We start from the raw sequence: 21,086 nt of genomic DNA on the forward strand, positions 1-21,086 counted from the left end.
TCTTCCTTCCTTCCTTCCTTCCTTCCTTCCTTCCTTCCTTCCTTCCTTCCTTCCTTCCTTCCTTCCTTCCTTCCTTCCTTCCTTCCTTCTTCTCTTTCCTTCTTTTCTCTCTTACCTTCTGTCTTACCTTCAGTTTTAGGATTGATACTAAGGCAGAAGAAAAACAGGGGCTAGGCAATTGGGATTAAATGACTTGCCCAGGGTCACATAGCTAGGAAGTATCTGAGGTCAGATGTGAACCTCTGTTCTAGGGGCAGCTGGGTGGCTCAGTGGATGGAGAACCTGGCCTAGAGATGGGAAGTCCTAGGTTAAAAAATGACCTCAGACACTTTGGACCTGTGGGACCCTGACCAAGTCACTTAACACCCATTGCCTAGTCCTTACCACTCTTCTGCCTTAGAACCAATACACAGTATTGATTCTAAGACAGAAGATAAGGATTAAAAAAAATAAGAAGAAGAACTTTTGTTTTAATGGTTTCATTTCAAGTACCCTGGCAGAGACAGTTAGGGAAACACCTTAGGGTACTTGAAACCTTCACCTCATACAATATAAATTACCACTTCCTCTGCCTATGTCCTAGGAGAATAAATCAAAGCAATGGAGTATGGTCAACCTAGAGAAGACTTGGGGGCACATGATTGTTATAATCAAATATTTAGAGAGCTAGCATATTGCTCTGCTTGATCTAGAAGGATAGGATTAAGACCAATAGGGGGACATTAAAAGAAGCCATATTTGGCTCAACATGAGTATGCACAGAGAGCTACATAAACGACGAATTGGCTTCTTGGGGGTGTGGTGAGTCCCCCATCACTGGTGGCCAACAAACTGAACCTCAACTACCATTTTTCAATGATGTTTCTTTAGATGGGAGGTTGGACCAAAAGACCTCTGATGCTTCTTCTAGTTCTAAGATCATGACTGTTCTAATAGAAAGTAGGTACCCACGGTCTCAGAGGTAAATGCTAGTGATAGATTCCTGTATTTTTCACTATCTCAGCCCCAGTAATATCACAGGCTTTTACAATTTTAAAAAGAGCAGCCAGGAAGGTGCTTCCCAAGAAGCACTTCTAAAAAAACTAGCCTTATTTGTTCTGGCCCATGACAGTTGTTGAATGGGATTTATGGGGTGGGGAGTGGTAGACAATTGGACACTTTGTTCTCAATATTCCACAGAAAGAATTTCTGGAGAATCCTTTATCTCTTCCAGGTCATGATGGTTCAACTTTCCGCTATCCCCATCCATTTGTTGTTCTTGGATTTTTGTTTGAGAGGTAAGACCCCATTCCATTGCCCAAGCTGGAATACCCTGAAGTCCCTTAAATGGTTTGGGCAGAGAGTACAATGTCTGACTCCACTGATCTTCACCCAAATACTCTCTACAGTTTTCCCTCTGTCTCTTGCTTTCTTCACGTGAGCATAAGTTCTAATACCCACTGCTACTTTTTCTCTCTCCCCACCTCCGCCCTCCACCCTACTTTACCTATCCCATTTCTATTGATAAAGGTAGATTCTTCCATATTCCAGTCTTGGTGGAGATGGGTGGTGGAGACCCAAGGAAAGGTCAGACAGGGCCAACTCCCCTGGGGATTTGGTGATAATGAAGTGAAGTGGTCTCCTTATTAGGGTCTCTAGGTTGCCTGTTACCCAAATTTTGTACATTTGTGGGTATACATCCAAGGACATGGATTTTATCACTGGCTTCTTTGGGGGAATTTTGTCTACTGGGAGCTCCTGGGTATTTCAAATGTTATTTTCCACCCTACATAATTTGGTGAATGTATGTAGATAAGTTTCTTTCCTTTGACTTTTTAGTTTAAAGTATTTACATTAGATTGGTAAGATTCTAGGAAAATATATTCTTATGAACTCCTATTAGGTATACTCAACCTCTGGAGAGATGTCAGTCATTTCTATATTTGATGCAGTGGTTCAGAAATCCAAATATCACTCCCATGTAGCATCTTATTAATGGCTCACTTTCTCAAACCTTCTTTACTCTTTTGGGTCCCTTGTCTTTGATTTGCGTCAGTGATTAAAATCTCACCTATGCCCTAAAGTCTTTACTTTCTTCCCCAGGGCTTGGTAATCTTTGGTAATGCAGGATCATTTGTACCCACCTCAATTTAGTCCTCCACTATAACATGTCCTAAGATGCCCTCTGTTACATCTTGGACATGTGATCCAAAACCACATTAGACCTTCCTATTGTTATCAAAGCTGTATACAGAAGGCTGCTTCAGTTACGGCTTCATTTTTCTCCCCTTTCTGATCCTTACTGAATGTGTACTCCCCTGAGAGCATTTATAGATCTGCTTTGTAATTCCATGGAAGACAACCCTGCATAGGATTCAGCTTCTTTCATGCTGAAAAAGTCCTCTGTCCTGGTTGGAACCCATCTGCCTCATTGTGTTCAGTTGTAAGTAGCACATTGGAGGGCTAGAGCTTGTTGAAAGTTAGACAGTTAGGGTGAATAGATGACTTGAAACCATATTTTAAAAAATGGTTTAAGCGCCTGGAGATGGAAAGCTTAGAAAAAATGAAGATTTACAGGGGACATGATAGCTGTCTTTAAATATCTGAAGAGGAAAGGGTTTAAGTTTCTTCTGCTTGGTCTCAGAGGCTAGCATTGGTATTAATGAGTATAAAATAAAGGGAGAGAGATTTTTGGCTCAATACAAGGAAGAATTTCAGAATAGCCATTTGTTCAGCAATGGAAAAGACTGCCTTAGAACTGTCTTAGGAGATAATGAATTCTAGGGGCAGCTAAGTAGCATAGTAGAAGGAGAACCAGCCCTAGAGTTGGGAGGATATGAATTCAAATCTGGCTGCAGACATTTCTTAGCTGTGTAACCTTGGTGAAGTCACTTAACCCTAATTGCCTAACCTTTGCCTCTTCCGTCTTTGAATTGATTAAAAAAAAAAAGGTAATGAATTCTCTACTTCTGACACTGGAGGCTTTTAAGTGGAATATAGATGAGCACTACTCAGGATTTTCCAGATAGGATTCATGTTTCATGTTTGGGTTGCAATGAATGACTTCCGAGGTTCCTTTTAGCCCCAAGATTCTACCCCTTTCAGCAATCTGATACTGACCACCCTCATCTACAATGTTCCCTCTTTTATCTAAACTACAGATCTTACTGTTTCTATTGCAAATTCCTTAGCTCTTAACTCGGAGTTTTAGAATATCTTTCCATCATTAATTGCTCTGTGTGAATCTCAGTCCCCACATCGGAATGTGACTTCCTGAGTGCTGCTTCTTTTTCAGCGCTAAATTGTGAGCTCCTCAAGCAAAGTAAGGGCCCAGTGAGGTAGAAAGAGTTAAAAGACTTGATTCAAATCTTATATTTGGGTTAACTTGCTAATAATTTGTTAATTATGTTATATAGGCAAGACCCTTAACATCACAGGGCTTTAGTTTCTTCACCTGTAAAATGAGGGAGTTGATCTAGACCAGTGGTTCCCAAACATTTTTGGCCTACCGCCCCCTTTCCAGAAAAAAAAATTACTTAGCCCTCTGGAAATTAATTTTTAAAAAAATTTTAATAGCAATTAATAGGAAAGATAAATGTACCTGTGGCCATCACCACTACCCCTGGATCGCTGCAGCACCCACCAGGGGCTGGTGGCGCCCACTTTGGGAATCACTGATCTAGACCAAAGCTTCTTAACTTTCTAACTTCATGGTCTCTAAAATCCATTCACAGACCCTTTGGCTATAGTGAACCCCCATGTTATGAAACCGTAATGAGATTATCTATAAGGTCCCTTCTAGGTCTCAGCCTAGATTCCTAAGAATCTTAATCTGTCTCTTATACAGCAAAATCAGGCACAGGGTTGAAATGTGAGAGGATTAATAAATGCTTATTAAATGAATGATTAGACAGATGGGCAAATGGATGATCCCAGCATCTGGCTTGGGAAAGTTGGGAATAGGGAGACTGGAGCTTCTGAGAGGCACCTGAGGTCAGAGCAGTGAATCCTAGATACTGAAAACTGGTAAGGGACTTGAGAAAAGATTACCTTCAACAGGTGGATCCTACCCTAGTTCTAGATCTCCCTCAGTCATGTATTCCAGTGCACAGCAACCTCACTATCATGGCATTTCTTCTCTGAATCTAATCCAAATCTGTGATGTACAGGATAGGCTGGCTTTCTTAGGCCCCTATCCTGTGAGGTTAACAGTTCTCCCTCTGTCAGAGAGAAGAGACCATGAAGGAGCTGTCCTTGACCTTCCTATCCCCCATCTCCCCCCCCACAATCCCCAAACTCCTTCACAGGTTTTCTCTGTCAAGCCCACAGCTCTAAGTTATAGCCAGGACCCTTGGCCTGAGGAAAGACAGATGATCAGGGCATAGAGACAGAGTCCTAGGACCTACCTGGGGCAGTGCCTGAACCACCGTGTCCAGTAGGGCCCTCATCCCAGTGGCCATTTTCAGTAGCTTCAGTACTAGGAGGGAAACCAGAGTTGTAGCACAGATAACAGAGTAGGAAGTTGGCTACCCTAGGGAAATCGGGGCCAGGTTAATGTCTGAGAGAAGGACAGGCAGGAGAAGGGAGGCAGGATGGTGGCATGGGAAGAATGTTGAGGTAAGTCAGGATCTGTGGGTTTTAGTCATGGTCCTGTTGCTAATTCACTGTGTGCATTATTTAAGTTCTTTAGGCCTCAGTTTCTGCATTGGGATCATAGAGATGATAAAACTGCCTTCTTAATTGATAGGGTATTTGGCAGTGGGATGAAAAAACAAGACAACTGTGACCTAAAGAAAAGAGTCTTGTCCTAGGCACCCAGAGTCCTAGGTTTTAATCTCAGCTCTAATACTGATTTGCTTCATGACCCTGAGTGTGTCATTTGCTTGATCTCAGTTTCCCCATTCATAAAATGGAAAAATTGGTATTCTAGATTAATAATTGTCATAATCCTTCACATTTGTGACCTCCATGAAGGTAGGGACTGTGGTTTATCTAAAACTTGTATCTTCTCCAACAGTTAGCGCCCAGGTAATTTATGATTGTTGAATGAATCTAACCATTCTCTCACTTGATCCTAACAATATTCTCCATTTTACAAAGAGGAAACTGGGATCCAGAGATGGGAAGCGATTCGAGGTTATCCACTGAATATGTAGAATAGTAATCTAGGCAATAATTTAGATTTCCTAGGCCCCTATTCAGGGTGTCTACTGAATCATTCTGCTAGCCCAGAATTCTGCTAGGTTTGTTAAGAGAACTCTTCTCTCTCCTCTACCAACCTCAGCATGGCACCCTTATCCTGTTCTATCCTTGCTCCCACCTCCCAGTAGATGCCAGCTCCATTTTAGCAGGTCACTTGGTGGCAGGCAATATTCTGCACCCCAAATATATCCTACCTCGAGCAATGCGGAGCACACGCATGATTCGGATGATGGTAGGGTTAATGGGCAAGGCTGCATTCATCTCGATTTCCTCCAAGGTGATGCCCATGATGGAAAGAAGCACTATGGCCAGGTCGAGCTGATTCCACCTGAGCATAAGGGTAGCTGGGGGTCATTGAAGTCCCATAACCTTTCCTTCCTCTCCCTCCCCATCTATCTTTCTCCTTTTCTCTAGGGAAATCAGGCTGTAGGAACACCTTAACCATTGGTATTGGCAATTTTCTGACTTCATTTCACATCTCCCAAATTCTTTTGGAAATATGGAGAGAAGCTCAAAGTTTTAGAGCTAAAAATACCTTAGCTGTGGAGAAGAAGAATCTGAGAGACAATGAAGAAAAATACTTTCCCATGGGACTAGAAATCTAGTCTAGACTCTCAGGCCAGGGCTCTTGCCACTGTATCACAGCAGAGAATTCTGACTCCACCTGAGCAACCAAACACCTTTCCATGAAGTCACTGGCTCTCATAATTTTTATCACATCATTTTCTGTCTAAGGACCCACTGCCTAGATGATATAGTCCATACCTCTCACCTTTTATACTTTCCCTAAGCTGGCTTCCTCACTATTCCAACACCTTCTCTCTTTTCCTCTGTTTCCTTTCTCCTCCTCTCTCCAACCCCCTACAAATATGTACTCATTCAATCTTATTTCTACTTCTGAGCCTTCCTTCAGGCTCTTACTCCACTTGGAATGCCTTTCTGTTGTGTTCTTTCACCCTATCAACGTCCTACCTTTAAGGAAGAAACCAGCTCTAATCCCATCTCCTCCAGGAAACTCTCTCTGACCTATGTTGACCCCCACCTTGGGCAATCATCTTGTCTCTTCCTTTTTCAGTCTGGGGTCCCTTTACCCCCATTCTCTTTCTCCTTACCACATACCTGTCCTTGAAGAAACGACGGAATCCAAAGGCCACCAGTTTCAACATCGCCTCAAAGACGAAGACAATGGTGAAGACATAGTTGCAGTACTTCAGGGCTTCATCCAGGGACTGAAAAGAAGCTCAGAGGTTAGTTCAATTCCCTTGACAAGATGAGACACCTTAGATGCTTAGTGATCATATCAGGCTTCTTTTGGCATTCATTTGTCAGGGCTGGCAGAGGGGATTCTTACTCACTGGAGGGTTGGACGAGATGACTCTTTTTAGGGATCTGAGACACTAATTTTTTGATCTAGTCCAACTCATTTTATTGAAGAGGAAACTCACTCCCAAAGAAATGATTTGCCCCAAGTTCCATAGTAAGTGAGGGACAGGTAAGAGCAGGGTCTATGTCCTAAAATACTCTGATTGACCATACATGGCTTTTACAAGGATATAGGACTACATAGCTCTCTTTTCCTATGGTCAGATGTCATTACAGTTACAAAGTGGGATTTCTCTTTTTATTGATAAATTTTGGTTTTCACAAATTGATAAACATAAAAAACCCACAAAAATACTTCCTGAAAACATAAGCAATGCAACAGAAGAATGTTTCTTCAAAACTAGGGATGGATTCAGTGGAGGGGGAGGGGAATAGATTCAATGACTTTGGGGTTCCCTTCCAGCTCTAGATTCATGATTCTTTGGTGCTTTATAATGTCACCCAAGTAGCCATATACTTAGCTTACTTAATGTGTGGTAAAAGTGTAGAAAAGGCTATGAGACAAAATTAACAAGATAATACCAAATAATCTATTACATTTAACCTGAAGTTTCTCTCTTTGTAATAATGTCTTTTGCATTTAAATTGTTGCAGTCAATGTGTATATTATTCTTCTGACTCTGCCTTCTTCCTTTTGCATCACTTCCTACAAATATTCTCACACATCTTTGAATCCTTCTTATTTCCTTCTTATTTTTCACACTTATGGGCAATACCATTTCATTCCATTCAGATTCCATTTTGTTCAATCACTTCCTCATCTTAAGCACAGTTTGTTTCCAACCTTTGCTACCACACAGAGTGCTACAATAAATATTGTTTGTATTGATGGGTCTTTAATTCCTGTTTATAGCTATCTTGAGGTATATACCTAGTAGTTACATTGTTATGTCATATAATAGGAATAATTTTGATATTGTTATTCTATGATTCTTTGTTGTTTTCCATAAAAGTGGGAACAATTTGTGGTTCTACCAACAGTGTGGTTCCCCCCCACAACCTCACCATTACTGAAATTTTTCATCTCTTAGCATTTTTGCCAATTTGCCAAGTTTAAAGCAATAACTCAGAGTTGTTTTAATTTGCATTTTTCCATGTATATTAATAATTTTGAATCATTTCCCAGATGGTAGTTGATTATGTTTCTTCTTTTGAAAATTGCTTATTTATGACTACTTATATATTGGGGGATGGCTCTTAATCTTATAGATTTATATAAACTCCCTGTAGATTATAGATGTCACATTTAGTTTGTTGATAGCTTATTTTTACTTCACTTCCATATATCCCAGTATATCTTTTTATTTCTAAGCAGACATCCATTGATAAAAAGACTGGAAAAGTGAGAAACAAATAAAATTCAGCAAAATCAATTATCACATTAGTCAAGTTGGATGTTCTATGCTGGGTTCTAGATTCATGTTCCCCCAATTTCTGCAAAGGAAGAAGGGAGGTATATTCTTCTCTCTTTTCTTTGTGGCCTAGCAGATTTTTCACTATTCAATTTTGATTTCCATTTACACTGCTGTAGTCATGTATATTGTTTTCCTGGTTGCTTTACTTTGTATCAGTTCATTTCTTGGTATTTATTATACTCATCATTTCTTATAGCATGGTAAGATTTCATCACATTCTTATGCCACAATTTGTTTACCCATATTCCCAATTGATGGGTGTCTACTTTGTTTCCAGTTCTTTATAGTTCAAAAATGTGTAGGTGTGAGACTTTTGTTGTGTGCAGATGCAAAGCATGGAATCCCTGGAGAACTTTGGGTGAGGGGCTCCCTGTACCTTTGCAGGGATTCCATGCTTTGCATCTGCACACAACACTTTTAGCATATACATTTATTATAAAGATTTCACCCATCCCATATCTTTTCTTCTGGTTGCAATGCTTTAATTTGTGAAAATTTTTATTTTGATTGCTTTTATATCGTCAAAAACATGTACAAATTAATCATCAAATCATTTATTAAATATTTACTACATTCCAGGCTCTGAACTAGGTGCTGAGCATACAAAGAAAGGCAAGAGCAATCTCTGCTTTCAAGGAGCTCATATGGGAAGGACATGTAAATGGATAAGTATATGTGAGATACATACAGAGTAGATGGAAAGTAATCTTAAAGGGGAATTATTTTGTCATTTACAATTTCCTCTCCATTTGGCTAATCGAGAACTTTTCAGTTTCTTCATTTGTAAAATACAGATAATAATAGTATCTACCTTGCCAGGTTGCTGTGAGAATCAACTGATAATTTGTAGAAAGTGCTTATCACAGTGCCCAGAACATAGTTGGCATTATATAAATGCTTATACCCTTCCTGTTCCCTTAGACTGCTTCACAGCTCCAGGTGGGGTGCTGAAAGCTTTCAGAGTCCCCAGAGGTAGGTCATCTGCTCACTGCCCTCTTAATCAGAGTTCTACAAGTTTCTGGTCTCTCAGCTTGCCCTAGTTGGAAGTTTCAGTAGACTGCTGTTGGCCTCAGCCGCTATTAGCCCACTGGGAGGCTCTACAGGTTCAGAAAAATTGAACTGATTGTCTCCCTTTTGGTCTCAGATGCTGAGCTCTGCTCCTGGGATCAGAGCTAAAAAAGCTACCATTCACTTCTTGAACTTATTCCTTGCTCAGCACACAGCTAGAACCAAAGCTCATGACTGCTCCCCTCTGTCCTGGATCTGTGACTTGGAAGTGGGTAGTGGATGACAGAGTGGCTGCCAGATGACATCCATTTCTGCACCTAGTGCTTATTTGGGGCATCCCCCTGGTATCTCTGTCCCAATGCTTCTTGCTCTGGTGCCCATTCTTATCTCTCTCTCAGTCCCTGGGTGCACCTCAGCACCCCACACAGTCCTTTGAGATCCATTCCCCATTGCCTGTAGATTGTTCTAGCCGTCTTCTTAAGCTGCCCTGCCAGTAAAAATGACTCAATACATTTTTGCCTTGATCAGAATTGGTCTGGTACCCTTCCTCTCTCCTTTCCTTCCTTCCTTTCTTTCTCCCACCCTTCCTTCTCTCATTTTCAGATCTGGATTATCTCCGCTCCCCCTCCTCACACTCCCATTCATAGAAAAGTCAAGAAAAAAAAATAAACCCATTACAAATATGTATAGATATTTGTTGATAAGGAGTGCCAATCAAGCTGCATTTTAATATTTCCTTTCATTCTGCCACGTGACTCCACCCTGGACTCCACTCTAGGCAGAGAATCATCTATTCACTGCAATCTTTAATAGCAAGAACTGTATAAGAGTAAGTCTGGGTCCAGAGAAAGAATCTATGCTCATGTCTTCCCATCTGAATCATGCCTATGAAGGAACTTGAGTCCTTAGTTATTCACAAATGTATTAGAATTATCATCTGTTTATTTCTGTATATATTAAATCTTTTACTGTTGTTCATTGCCTAGATCTTTTAACATGGTAAACTACTGACTGCCTTAACTTGAATTTACTTATGACGTTTCTAATTTTTGATTTGGGGATAGATAGCTGAGTCAAGATAGAAAAATTACCATTCTGGGGGCAGCTGGGTAGCTCAGTGGATTGAGAAACAGGCCCAGAGATGGGAGGTTCTGGGTTCAGATTTGGCTTCAGATACTTCCTAGCTGTGGGCCATGGGCAAGTCACTTCACCTCCATTGCCTAGCCCTTACCACTCTTCTGCCTTAGAACCAATACCCAGTATTGATTCTAAAATGGAAGGTAAGGGTTAAAAAAAATTACCATTCTAAGTTCTCAATATTTGAACCTATATGTGAGAAGAACAATAGAATAGGTGCCTAATGAGCATGTTTGATTTTGTAGAAAAAGGTTTTTGTTTTTTTTTTTAGCAAAGTTCCTTTTTTATTATTGAAATTAATTAATGTAGAATTATTATTTTTATTTTAGAGATCTTTAAAAAATCAATTACATATAATAACAAATTTCCACATAAATTTTCTGCAATTATATGATCCAAATTGTCTCTCTTCCTTCTTCTCTACCCCTCCTGGAACTGGTAAGCAATTCAATCTGGCTTATACATGCTTTATCATGTAAAATGTATTTCCAGGGGGCAGGTGGGTAGCTCAGTGGATTGAGAACCAGGCCTAGAGACGGGAGGTCCTAGGTTCAAATCTGGCCTCAGACACTTCCCAGCTATGTGACCCTGGGCAAGTCACTTGACCCCCATTGCCTACCCTTACCACTCTTCTGCCTTGGAGCCAATACTGTGTATTGGCTCCAAGACAGAAGGTAAGGGTTTAAAAAAATTAAAAAAAAATGTATTTCCATATTGTTCATTTTTTAAGAGAATAATCATTTTAAACCAAAATCCCCAAACAAAAAAACCAAATAAGTGAAAAATTGCAGGCTTTTATCTGCAGAATTGTTTCTTTAAATTATTGATATAATTTATTTGTAATTTCACTTGGTCCTATATTTTTGCCCCCACAGAATTTCATTTACATTTTTCTCTATTTCTTTTTGAGATATAGAGGTTTGGCTCTTAATTTCTCTTTCATTAATCTGGATATTTTATATTATAGGAATTCATCCATGTCATTAAAATGCCCAGTTCAATTTATACTGAACTGGATATAGTGATTTCTGATCATTTTCTTTATTATATCTCTATTTGCTGTGATATTCCAACATATAATCTTAAATAATTTGGTCTTCCTTTCTCTTTTTTATTTAGGGGAGACCAGATTAGCTAACAATTGATTCTGTGTGTATTTTAAAAAATATGCCTCTTTGGTTTGTTAAAATCTGTTTTATTTCTATTTTTTATTCCATTTGAGCTTTAATTCTCAAAACTTCCTCCTTCATGCTCTTTTTCTGGGATCATTAATTTGTTGGGTTTCTAATAAACAGATTCTCAGTTCATTAGTTCTCTCTTTTGTTAATGTCAGTGTTCAGAGATAGCAATTGTCTCTAATGACTACTTCAGCTACATCCCAGAAATAATGGTATGTTAGCAATGTTATTACTCACTTTATGTAAAATTTATTATTTTCCACATTTATTGATTCACTCAATATTTAGAATAAATTTTTTGGTCTTATTTTAGGTCTGTACCTTTCATTCATGTTTCTCTTACTGTTCATTTTTATTGGGTTGAAGTCTACTGAAGATATTTAAAGTTTCTGCCTTTATTCACTTTATTTCATGAAATGTTTTGCTTGTTGATTTATGTAGGAGGGTTTTAGAACATGATTGATTTTTGCAAAAGTAGCATGATTACAAATTGTTATGACATGTAATTTGGAAAACAAAATAAAGAACCAAAGATCCAAAACAATTTTGAATGACTTATGAGAATGAATGCTACCCATCTCTAGAGAAAAAACTATTGGAATTGGATGAAGATGAAAGTATACTTTCACATTGGTTTATTTATGTATTCATTTTCGATTTTTGGTTTTATATAAGTATTCTCTTACAGTGACTAATATGGAATTAGGTTTTGCATGATAATACTTGTATAACCCAGATCAAATTGCTTACCATCTCTGGGAGGGGAAAAGGAAGGGAGGAAGGGAGACAATTTAAATCTTTTAATTTTTGAAAATGTATTTTGAAAATTGTTATTATATGTAATTGGGAAAATAAAATACATTTTAATAAAGAAAAAATGAATTTAGAAAGTAGCACGATTATCTTCCAAATGAGCATGCCAACATGAATATTTAGTGATTTCCATAGGTTTTTCCAATCTAGTTTTTCTAATATTCTCCCCAAATCTGAAAATTTCTTCCTGATTAATTTTCTGTTAGATTTATCAAGTTCAAAAACTATTAATATTGTCATCTTAACTATCATTAGTACCTTGTTATCTGCATCTATTGCATTTGTTACCTTTACCCTTAAATACTTAAGCTACTATGCCATTCAGTACAAACATACACTTTATTATTCATATTATAATTGGTATTATTTTGTATTTTATTTGTATTATTAATATGTATATATTATTTGTATTATTAATTAATATTAACATTAATGTTTACAAAGCACTCTACATATGTTTTCTCATTTGATCCTCACAAATTTGTGACATAGGTACTATTTTTAGCTTACCTTACAGATAAGGCAAATGAGTCTGAAACACATAGTAAGTGTATAGGTCAAAATTTGAATTCAAGTCTTCCTGACTCCAAATCCAGTACTATATCTGATATACCAACTAGCCACACTGACACTGTTTTATAGTTTGTGGTGAATTCAACTATAATGTAGTTTTCCTCTTTGTTTCTTTTAAAGATATCTATTTTTCCCTTTGTCTTATATGAAATTATGACTACAACTCCTGTTTCTTTTTATTGTTCAATTTTTTTTGTTCTTTTTTTTTGATTCAACTGATTGATCCATAATACATTTTATCTAAGGCTCTCACTATAAATCCATAGATGACTCTATGTCCTTGTTATGTTTCTTATAGGCAACATATTGTTGAGTTATGTCTTTCTTTTCACAGGTGAGTTAAATCCATTTATATTCAACTGTATGGTTATTAAATTTTTTGCTGCATAATATCTCATTATAGTGCATCTAATTCTATTCTCTGAAATCTCCATTTCCTAAGAAGACAGTGGTAATTCTCCTAAATGTTCTACCCAAATGATAGGATGACTAGTGCTACCCTAATAGGGGAATAGGACTCAATTTTTGTGTGAAAGGAAATTTTTTTTGTTTATCTAAGCCCTATGCCAAAGATCTTAATTAGATTTCCAGAAGTATATTGAGGTTAATTCTCAATCATTAGACCAGAGATTTTCAAATTCTTTTGATTATGCACCTAATCAGTAACAAATCTTTGAACATATATTCCAATATGTGCATAAATTGGATAAATTTATATAGTACTATTATACTAATATGCATTTGTATGCTATATTTGTACAAATGTAAATTTGTTTTCTAAAATTATAAAAATATACAAAAAATTAAAGGATGAAATAGATAAAAATAATATTTAAAATTTTTTTGTTTTACTTTATTAATGGCATAATACTTTTTTGTTCTTACAAATTATTCCAACTACTTCTAATCTTTGGTGAGTGCTATATGATTCAAAATTATTCATTATTTTTGAAAAATTGGATTCAACACATTGTGATACAATGATCTGAGGGCCTGGCTCTAAGTTTGGTTGCTTTAATACTTGATTTTTTTGGCTATTATAGCTAGAAAAGATGTCTCCCAAATTCATGAAGATCCAAAGGACAAATGGCATTGATGGTCATGCTTATAAATGATGATATTCATTTTTAAATCCCATATATCAATTTTGCAAAAGTTTCTGTTTATATTTGGCTAGTGAATTTTCATCTTTCTTGATGTTGATTAGTTCTTTCAAACTAATCAGCAGTTGCATTTCAATATTTTTCTATAAATAGGTAAAGAACTCCTGTAACTCGTAATTGGAACGTTTTTTAAACAGGAGAAAAAATTACTTTTTTCTCCAAGTTTAAGTGTGTAGAAATGAGAGTTTTTATAGGTAACATGCTAACATTATTTTTGGTGCCAAAAGCTCAGTTTTAAAATGTTTTGCTAATTGGGATAGCTTCATACATATCATTAGCTTCAGGATCAATACATTCAGGGCAAGGCTCATTTGTTAATGGTAGTAGAAATAAATCCATATTCAAATAATCACCTTGAAAAATTTGAATTTTCTAGGTCTACTTTTAGATATGATTAGATTGTTATTATTTTGTAGTGTAATGACTTCTGAAGAAATTATAAATGTAAAAATATCAGTTTTACTCTGCTTATATTATTATTTGTCTATGTTCTCATTATAATTAGTATGATTTCTTTGTAGGAAACTAATTTATCAATTTATTTACTTATTCATCCATTCATCCATTTATTTATTTATTCTATTCATTCAGTCATTTATTCACCTATCCAGTCATTTATTTATTTTTCATTTACTTATTCATTTATGTTCATTTGTTTGTTCATTTATAAAGACTTGATCTCCCTACCTCACCCAGGCTGCAAGTACAGCAGCCATTGGTGGGCTTGATCCCATACCAATGAGAGTTAGGGGAGTTTTAATTTGCTCTATTTCTAATCTGGGCCAGTCCATTTCTTTTTAGGCAACCCGATGGCTCCCTGATGGTGTGACCATATTGATGCCAAATTTAGTGTGGTCACCTGATTAGCTTTAGCCCTACTAAAGCCCAGAGCTCCCAAGCTCAAGAGATCTGTCAGCTTCAGATCTGAGTAGCTGGGATTACAGGTATGTCCTTGCTGTAGAAAACTTTTAAAGCAAGGTTGATTAAAGTAAAGTTTATTTTAGTTAAAACTTGATAATATGACCTGCAAACCTTCTTAATTAGGCACATATAATTCAAACACTAAAAATGGATGAAGAAATGAATGAGGGGTCACTGTCTCCTCCTCCATGTTGTGGACCTCTTTCATTGGTCTGGCTTACATTCCACATGAGATAAGTGATCATCTGACACAAACAAAGTGGGGGAACCAATCTATATGTTAGATATTAACAAAGTCCGACTTCTACCTTATTTTTTTGGTAAAAATAAATATAGTTCTAATATTCTTTTTTCCCTCATCCCCTGGAGTATCTTGTATACCTCACTTTGGAGATCAATGCATTAGACAGTGAGCAATACATTCTGAAGAAGGATCGCAGTCATGAAACATCAGGGTTGGAGGAGAACTTAGAATATTGAACCGAGAATGTCCTTGGTATAATTTCTTTTACACAGAAGATTCTTAATAAATGTTTGCTAATTACAATTCATTTGGACAGAGGCTTTAGGACAGAGATCATAGAATGTTAGACCTTAAAGGGGGCTAAAACAAATACAGTACATAGAATGTTTGTACTGGAAGAAAGCCGAGTAACCATTTAGTCTATGCCACTCATCTTACAGATGGGAAGACTGGAAGGTTTGCCAGAGGGGAAGGTCTTATATAAATTTTGTCTGAGACTAAGCAGTAGAGGAGGACTGCAGCCCAGGTCTCCTGACTCTCCATAACCAGCTCCCTCCCAAATTGCATTAGATTCTGTGAAGGAGGAATTAAGCCACCTTTAGACCTAGGATCAGGGGCAACAGGTTTGAGAATAAACAGAGCTAACTGCCTGGCAATGAAAAGAGAGCCATATCACTGATGAAAGACCTACTTATGAACCTCAAATATGGTGTTAATGTTGTCCTGAAGCACAGGATGCCCTTTAGGACCTTACCTTCTTTCTCTTTGGGAGGGCTTCATTGGGCATATCTGGAAGGTCTTTGGGAATAGAAATGGGAAGGACTCCAGGGGAGAACTCATTCCTAGGGGAATGCGGTGCCATTGAGCCAGAAGGGCAGTAGGATCCACATTAGACTTTGGCAACTTTGGCATATTCTAGAATTCTCTGCATCTCCTAGATCCAATTCCCATACACTAGAAAATAATGCAACAACTCCCATGATCCCTCTGGCCTATGATGATCTCTTATTATGATGTCCTACAGGTTTACCACAGTCTGTACTACACATTGGTATACTGGCTCATTCTTAATCATGTTTGGGTTCTGCCTCCCCAGGCAGACTCATGGCCTTCCTGAGGACAGGACCCAAGTCTGCCCCATCTCTGGTTGGCCCTAGTCGATGGCTAGGGCCCAGGCCTACTTCTTCTCTTCTCCCTCAGCATAGTCAAACCACAGAGCTGAGGATGAGGGTCAAGGAAGGTCAGTCAAATCTGCTGTAATGGGGCGCAACTGGGGGAGACCGTGGCAGGGAGCAGGGGCTCTCCAAGGTATCCTCTTGTAGCTCTCAGCTCCTTGGTTAAGTCCTGATCCTTACCTTGGGCTGATTGTAGTGCTCCATAGACATGGTGATCACATTGACTCCGATGATGAAGGTAATAAACAGGTCCAAGTAGTGGCTAGTACACAGGCTGTGGATGGACCTCCGGGTGGGTGAGTAGTCAGCATAGTATGGCCTACGCTGGGCCTCTATGGAGAGAGAAGGGAATGCACAGGGGCTGGTGAGTGTGCTGGAGACTGGCCGTGATGGAGCAGGGACGGGGTACAGCCACTGACGTTTCCTTCCTGCCCTTTTCCCACGGCTCCCGATTGGGGAATCGGGGCCTGATGTCTATCTTCCAGGGGGCAGATCGGGAACTTTTGAGTGTCTTAGACTGGGTGACACTCCATGCATTGCTTGCGCATCCAGCACCACCAGCTCCCAGAATCCCTGTCTCAACTCTCAGAAGTGCCCGATCCCTGTGCCCGGGAAGCTCTTGAGAATACATTTCCAGAGAGAGTGACTAGAGGGTCCTGATTCCTGTGAAGATAGCCTTTTTCCTGGGGATTTCTGAGCCATCCGGGGCCCGGCCTGCATTGGAAAGCACAGAAGTATAAGGAAAAGGACCAGAGGAAAGGACTGAAGGGGCGAGTGTGAGGATGAGGGAGCTACAGAACCAAATGTGTCCACACCTCTGGCCTTCTTGGGGTAACCCTGGAGGAAAAACATGTAGAATTTTATCTATCAGCTTCCCAGCAGAAGAATGAATTTGGGTTGAATGGATTTTTGCCAATGGCACCTTGGGAAATGGCTAAGGTTTTCGCAGTGTGTCCTTGTGTACTGAGTACTATCTATGGGGGCGAGCAGCTCTCAGTTATCCAGGGCCCGAGTCACTTAGGTGGGGATTAGCCAGACCTGATCATCTTTTTCCTCCTTTATGCTCAAGAGAGAAGCTTGGTCCCTGGAGAAGGAGTAAATGGAAGCCAGTCAAAAGGTAGAAGTCTAGTTTGAATCAATGTCTGGATTTCAAGAACTTGCTGTGCTATTTGCATCTCTCATCGATATGGATAATTAAGAGATGCCTTCTTTGATCTACAGTGTCAGCCCTTTCTATACTAGTGTTTATAGGATCATGGGATCATGGTATTGGAGATGGAAGGGACTCAGAAATCAGTGACGGGGAATAGGAGAGTTCTATATTCTCCTTGACCATGGGTGGAGAGAAGGGGGAACTTTCTAAATGGCTGAGTAACCACTATAAAAACACAGAATGAACACGTACAAAGTAGTCACTCTAAAAGAAGGTGCCTTTTCAGACTGAAGGTAAGTCCAGGTTTGCAGAACTGGCAAAAATCTAGGTTCTTTCTGAAAAGAAAGGCTGGGAATAAGCCCTTCTTAAGTGCTTGCTTTGTGCCAGACATTATGCTATGTGCTCTTTTTTATTTGGTAATAAGTATTGTCTCATTTGATTCTCACAGCGCTGCAAAGTGGGCACTATTCTTCTCTCTATTTTACAGTTGAGGAAACAGAGGCAACCAGAGGTTAAAATTACTTGACCAGGATCACACAGCTGGTAAGTGTCACATTTGAACTCAGGTCTTCCTGACTCCAGGCCTGGCATGCTGTCCATAAAGGCAGAAACAAAATTGGCTTGAAGGGAAACAACAGATGAAGAGTCAATAGAACAGAATGGAGTGGATGGACCTAGGAGTCAAGAAGTCATGGGTTCCAGTCCTTCCTCTGATACATACTGGCTGTGTGACCCTAAGCAAATCTTTTAACCTCCCCTGAACAACTATCTAAATCGCTTAATTGCACAGCAGATATTAGTCTTCATTGATTGATAAAAAAGTTCTCTACTCTAATGAAATCACAGGCCTAGTGCAACGAAACCAAACCAAACCCAATAGCTTTCAGATTGCAAAGCATTTTAAAAGAATTCCTGCATGAATAATAACAATAACCCTGTAAGGGAGAGAGGATGGGGTTTTTATTATACCCATTTTATGGATAAGGAGACTGATGGTTAATGAGGTCATGTGACTTGTCCAAAGTGACACAGCTACTAGGAGACTGAAAAAAGATCCCAACACTCTTTCCACCATATCATGCTTGCTTTCTGGGAAGTGACTTGCTCAGAGCCACGTGGTCAGTAAGTGTAAGAGCTAAGTCTTGAATGCTCAGAGGTGATACTCAAGTAGGAGGTCTGGAAGGTGCCGATCCAGTGTACCTTTCCCCATTAAATTAATAATTCATGATACAGTTTTCCTTTCCACAAAGGAGAATCTAGCCTCCTGGGGTACTGCTGAGCTGGTCAGTGTATGGGAAGGAAAACACAATTTGCAAACCCAAGAAAGCCAGAGGGAAACATTTGATGGCTATAAGACACTCACATATCAAGGTCAAACAGGGCATCATCACACACATGCACCATGCATTGGCAGGGGCAGAGAGAGTTGGGGAGAGCTTATGCAGAGGTCATAGTGGGGTGTAGGGCAGGTGGTTTGGGCCAGGATTCTGGATTTCTGATCCATGCAGCAGCCAGTTGCTGTGGCTAAAAAGCCAAGTGCCCATGTCCTGAATCAAAGACTGGGACACCAGCTTGGACCAAAGGGGCTTCGACTAGGGAAAGAAGCAGAGAAGAGGAGACCCTAGGCTGAACACTAGACCAATTCAAGAGCTCCCCATCAAGCAAGCCCTCTAAGGCAGAGAAAGGCACCTGGTCCTTAATGCTGCAAGAGTCTATACATGCTCCTTCAGACCCTGCTGAGCATGCTCAGGGGTCCCGGTTGCTGAGGACAGGGTGGAATATGGGAGGTCTTAGGCTAGGAGAGCATTCTGGAGCAGAGAAGGCCAAGTCCAGGGGAGCAGGCAGAGGGAAGTGATCAAGCATGTCCTCAGTGATGCTAGGAGGCCAAAAATGAAGGCAGGGGCAGCCTCTTCTTGTCTCTGCCCTGGCCTTCAAACCAAGGTTAATATCACTACAAAACTCATTTATTTCTCTGTTTTCACCCAGGACTGAGTAGAATGGCGGCTTCTGGAGCTCAAGGCCTAGCTTATTGTAGGTGCTTCAAAAATGTTTGTCAACTGATTGCCTGAGGTCTCAGGGGCAGCCTGGGCTGTTCCATGGTGGACAGGGCTGGGGACAGACGGGGACAGGAGGGGGAGAAGGTAGTGGACTTCTCCCCTACAACTTCTTTTGATTCACTATTTCCCTTCCACACATTAATGTTTTTCTGGACAGCCCCAGAGGATGGCTTCTCTTAGAGCCTCCCTTGTCCAAAGGTTCCTTTCGCCTGCTTTACTCTGGATGAAGAAGGGTCAGGGATGCTCATGGCTTCCTCTCAGAAACACTGGCCCCTCTGGCCTGATAGCACCGGCTGAGCTGCTCCGATATTTGCCTCTTTAGGAAATGCTAGAAAGCAAAGGAGGCAGAAAGACAAGAGCCCTAGAAGGCCAAGAAAATACCTGTATTAGGGAGGGTGCCTGGAAAACAAGGGAAATGGTTTTTAGCTTTCAAAAGGGAAATGCAAATATTCTTCAGACACCAAATATCTCTGTCTAAGGAGAAACCTAGGGAGTCTTTCTACTTTCTTTCCCCTCTCCCAAGCTTTCAGCTTCCACCTTGTTTCAAAAGCCTTCCTCAACTATCCTCACCCATGTTAAGCTTTTATTCCCTTGACTTTCCCTAACATTAACAGTCTATATCACACATTTGACACTGTATACTTTCCTATATTATCCTCTAAACCACTATTCTCTCCAAAATGTGATATTTTCAAGGCCAGGTTATAGGTCTGTTTCTATTCAGTTTTTCCTTCCTCTTCTCCCTCTTCCTCCCAATTTGTAAAATCCTGCCTTGAGCTTCCCTTTTCACTCATCCCCAGACTATAAACCATTTAGGGGCAGTGCTGTGGGTCTGTTACTTCTGAACGTTCTCTTAGAGCTGGGCATGGACCTTTTTGGTCTCCCTCAGAGGGGGAGTTTCTGGTGAATAGGCTTAGATCTCCTCATTGGTCTACAGAACCAATATGGCATCAGAAGTCCTAGCTCCTTTTCTCACTTCCCTTTCCCATTCCTAGCTCACTCTCTGATCTGCCTCACCTACAGACCAGCTGCCTTGACTCCCTGAGGATGACTATATCCTGGGAACCAACTAGATGAGCAAGGAGTCCTTGTCCTAAATTGTCACTGCCTTGTGGCTCACTTCCTGACTTGTCTAACCTGCATACTATATCCTTGGCCCCATGCAGGCATCTTCCTTTCCCTCCTCCTTTCAATCTTTCAGATTAGAATGGAAGTTCCTTGAGAGCAGAGATCTTGCTTTCTCACTTCTATATCCCTAGAGCTTAGCAAACCTTCTGGAACATAGTCTTAATAAATGCTTTATCTGTTGATCTAATTATCTGTCCCATAGAGGGAGGTCCCTAGAGGGAAGGGTCCAGGTCTACACACTTTCTCTGCCTCACCAGGCCAAGTTCCCTGAAGGCAAGTCATAGGCCTCCATTTTCACTTAACTCCATGATAACATTATTGCTAAGTTGACTATAGGACAGGGTATACCAGTAAGATTGAGAGAAGACTAATTTATTGATAAATTCTGAGACACATCAGGGGTGAGCAGTTAGTTACAGATTTTCATAGCTAGAGGGTACCTCAGAGATCAGAGTCTAGTCCAATTAAGCATTTTCTACAATAAAGGATAACTTCTGCTTGCCTACTACCAATGATGAGAAGCTCACTACCTACCAATGCAGACCATTCTACTTTAG

At 39.7% G+C, this 21,086-nt stretch overlaps 1 protein-coding gene across 1 annotated transcript in view; it reads right to left on the reverse strand.

The window, feature by feature from the left end:
* The window catches only part of CACNA1H (calcium voltage-gated channel subunit alpha1 H), a 412,463-nt gene that overhangs the window by 18,202 nt on the left and 373,175 nt on the right, over window positions 1-21,086 (reverse strand). The window contains exons 25-29 of the mRNA XM_044677620.1: window positions 19,783-19,800; window positions 16,372-16,523; window positions 6,301-6,410; window positions 5,376-5,509; window positions 4,386-4,456 (exon numbers count right to left, since the gene is read on the reverse strand). Of these exons, the coding sequence (XP_044533555.1) occupies window positions 4,386-4,456; window positions 5,376-5,509; window positions 6,301-6,410; window positions 16,372-16,523; window positions 19,783-19,800 (485 nt within the window). The remainder of the gene's footprint in view (window positions 1-4,385; window positions 4,457-5,375; window positions 5,510-6,300; window positions 6,411-16,371; window positions 16,524-19,782; window positions 19,801-21,086) is intronic.

The sequence above is a fragment of the Gracilinanus agilis genome, chromosome 1, assembly GCF_016433145.1.
Source record: "Gracilinanus agilis isolate LMUSP501 chromosome 1, AgileGrace, whole genome shotgun sequence".
In the NCBI taxonomy this organism is placed as follows: Eukaryota; Metazoa; Chordata; class Mammalia; order Didelphimorphia; family Didelphidae; genus Gracilinanus; species Gracilinanus agilis.